The sequence below is a fragment of the Salvia splendens genome, chromosome 21 (genome assembly GCF_004379255.2).
Source record: "Salvia splendens isolate huo1 chromosome 21, SspV2, whole genome shotgun sequence".
NCBI classification, from domain to species: domain Eukaryota; kingdom Viridiplantae; phylum Streptophyta; class Magnoliopsida; order Lamiales; family Lamiaceae; genus Salvia; species Salvia splendens.
This window is the reverse complement of record NC_056052.1, coordinates 1794551-1797750: the sequence shown is the minus strand read 5'-3', so window position 1 is coordinate 1797750 and position 3200 is coordinate 1794551. Positions and strand designations below refer to the sequence as shown.

The 3200-nt window shown below is 40.7% G+C and overlaps 1 protein-coding gene across 1 annotated transcript; it reads right to left on the bottom strand.

Annotated features, from left to right (window-relative positions):
- Positions 1-819: 819 nt before the first annotated feature.
- LOC121784991 (beta-amyrin 28-monooxygenase-like) lies at positions 820-2981 on the bottom strand. The gene is made up of 3 exons (XM_042183303.1): positions 2000-2981; positions 1716-1903; positions 820-1437 (listed from the first exon to the last, which is right to left on the bottom strand). Exons 1-3 carry the CDS (start codon positions 2952-2954, stop codon positions 1132-1134), a joined length of 1449 nt encoding a protein of 482 aa, XP_042039237.1. The 5' UTR covers positions 2955-2981; the 3' UTR covers positions 820-1131.
- Between the last annotated feature and the right edge of the window lie 219 nt (positions 2982-3200).

Below are 3200 nucleotides of genomic sequence, written 5' to 3'. Positions count from 1 at the left end.
TGGAAAGTAAAAAAAATTTGAACCCAATTAATGCACAAAACCACACGGTTTATACCTAGTATGTAAAAGCAAGATCGTCTCTGATTTATGTCGAATTCAAATTATGAAAAAATCAAACTTAATGGTGGACCCTGGTCGTATAAGTTGTAAATAAATTGATGTATACAGGTAATAAGTTTGGGTTAACGTTCATGATGACCAATTGAAATTTATGGGAAAAACCAAAAAACATTGTGCGAATTTAGTGACCATTTGTCTAATAAAAAACGTTAGTTCATGTCTTTAGAAGGTTTTGATGGTGAATTATAGACAAAATAGGGTAGATTCACAGCTGTGAATTATTCTATTGAATTTGTAGGAATAATTGTGTTATTCACGTCAAAAAGTTTTGTGAGTATGAATTGTTATTGTAGGTAAATATATAGAACCGGTTCCAGTTATGATGAATTTTAGTTATTAATTGTAAATAACATAAAATCACTTGACAATTGTTTGATCGTGATTCAAATCACGACTAGCCCAATTTCACTACGGAGTAAAAGAAAAGAAATACGTATATATATACGGTGTAAAAGAAAAGAAATATTTATTCAATTCAAGTTACCTGATAAGTGCATTTATTTGGCAGGTGATATGCCTATATTTTTATTAAGATCTGTCGGTTGCATCCAATTCAAATTATACTGTTCTCCTCAATTCTCACAAATGATAATTTTTTGGAGGTTTTGATATATGATAATCATTATGTCGACACTATTTTATAAGCGTGACTCTGTCATCACAAAACGAATAATTTAAATATAAGTTCACAAGTCAAAATAATACAGCGCCAAAGGATGTGAATATATAATATTTAATCAATCGTCCAAGTTGCAATCATACCAACATTTTCCTTTTTTACTTTCTGTTTATCCGTATAACAAAACATCATTACATCAACACTCCAATACTATACCAAAAACCAAAAAAAAATGTAGAAAGAGAACATGATAGTAGGACCCTTACTTCGGTCCCTAATTCAAATAACTCATGGTGTTTATAGTTATATACATGTATAATTGACATACCATCCTCATAAATGGAATACTATAGTATAAATATTTTTATTATTATTTAGGAAAATCATATTCTTTAATTTTGAGAAACGTGGGGGATGAGTCGAATTGGAAGACCCTTAGCCGGAATTGGCATTGGATCAACCACAATTTTCTCATCAGGAATCATTTTCTCCCACTTGAATCTCTTGACGAGGTGGTGCATGAACACTAGGATTTCCAATCGGGCATACTCCTTCCCGGGGCACATCCTCGGCCCACCCCCGAACGGCACAAACGTGTATGGGGCGGGACCTGATCCCGCAAACCTCGACGGGTCGAACTTCTCGGGCTCTGGAAAGAAGTCTGAGTTCTTGTGCGTTGAGTTTGCACTCCAGTATAACTGCAAGAATACATGTATACAAATTAAATAAACTGATTAAAAAAAATGATTAATTAATCATATTTAATGTTTCAATTTTCAATGTATTCTTGCATGAAATTAAATGTTTCCACTTAATTGAAGTGATTTTTTTTTTTTAGATTAATCATATTTTGTGCTCTTTATATAATATCACAAAACATGATTAAATGCTACTATAAGCTTTCAATTTAGGGTTTGGATCCAAGTTTTTAAGTATTATCTAACATCCAAAGTGTTGTGTTGTGTTGTGAAATTACCTTCCAGCCCTTCGGAATGGAGAAACCATTGAACGTGAAATCTGCAAGCGCTTCCCTGAACGCGCCCTGAAGAGGCGGCGCCAGTCTCAGCACTTCACACGCAACGTTCCACGAGTACTTCATCTTCTGCAAGTCCTCCCAGTTCAACAACTCCCCCTCCGCCTTCGTCTTCGCAATCTCCATTTGCTCTGCAAATTAAAAAAAAAAAACAATAATCCACCTAAGAATCACCAACAAATATTTATTTTTTTTAAAGTTGGAGACACAAAACATGATTTTTGTACCTCTATAGACGCCTTCATAGACCTCGGGAAGCTCGGCTAGGTACTTCACGACGAAAGTACAGGCGGAGCTAGCAGTGTCGTGGCCGCCAATGAGCAAGCCGAGAATCTTATTCGCAATATCGGCCTCGTGCATGAATTTCCCATCCTCATTGCTAGTAAGCAACATGTGCGACAAAATATCCTGCGTTGGCGACGCTTTTCCGTCGCTAAGATCCGCCTTTCTCTGCTTTATAATACCAACGAGCTCCTTTCTTATATAAGCGGACGCCTTGATCCCCTTATTGAAAGGCGTCCCGGGCAGATCGATCGGGATCGAGATCAGCCCGGACGCCAGCAAATTAAACGGCTCCGCGAACTTCTCCACCTGCGCGGGGTCTTCAATAGAGAGAAAAAGGCGGCAGGCGAGCCAGAACGTGTAGTTTTTGGAAAGGGGGAAAACGACGACGTTTTGGCGATTCTCCCATCCGTCGGCGAAGTGGCGGCGGGCGACGTGGTCCATGATCCCGACGTAGCGGTGGAGGGCTTCCGGCTTGAAGAAGGTGGGGAGCATTCGGCGCATTTTGATGGCTTCCTCTTTCGAGCTGGTTTGGTTTGAGGTGTCGTTGGGGAAGATTTTGTCGACGGAGGAGGGCCACCAGGCTTGGACGAGCTTGTTCTCGTTGGAGAAGAGGAATTTGTTGCCGGAGGGGCCGCAGAGGACGGCGGCGGGCTCGCCGAGGAGGTGGGTGCGGAAGACGAGGGAGGAGTAGCGGGCGATGCGGTCGAAGATGAACTTCTCCGGGTGGCCCTTCCAGCCGGTGGAGAGGAACTCGAGGCTCTCGCCGAGGAATGGCCAGCCGGTTTTGCCCGGGGGGAGGGAGGGGGAGGAGGGTTTGGACTTGTAAAAGAGGAGGTGCAGGGCGAGGACGACGGTGGAGACGAAGAGGCAGAGGAAGGAGGCGTAGTAGAGCTCCATGGTTTTTTTTGTTGTGTGTTGAAATTAATGGTTTGGGGTATTTATAGAGAGAGGGTGATTTGTGGTTTGTTGTGATTGGGTTAGTGGTGTTCTAATAGCTCAAAGTCAAAATAAAACTCTTAACAATATATGGGTAAATCATTAAGAAAGTACTATAAAGCTTTATTTTTGGCTTATGATTTTAAGAATTACTCCGTCGGTCCACTAATAATGGACATAGTTTGACTCGCCTCAATTTTAAGAAAT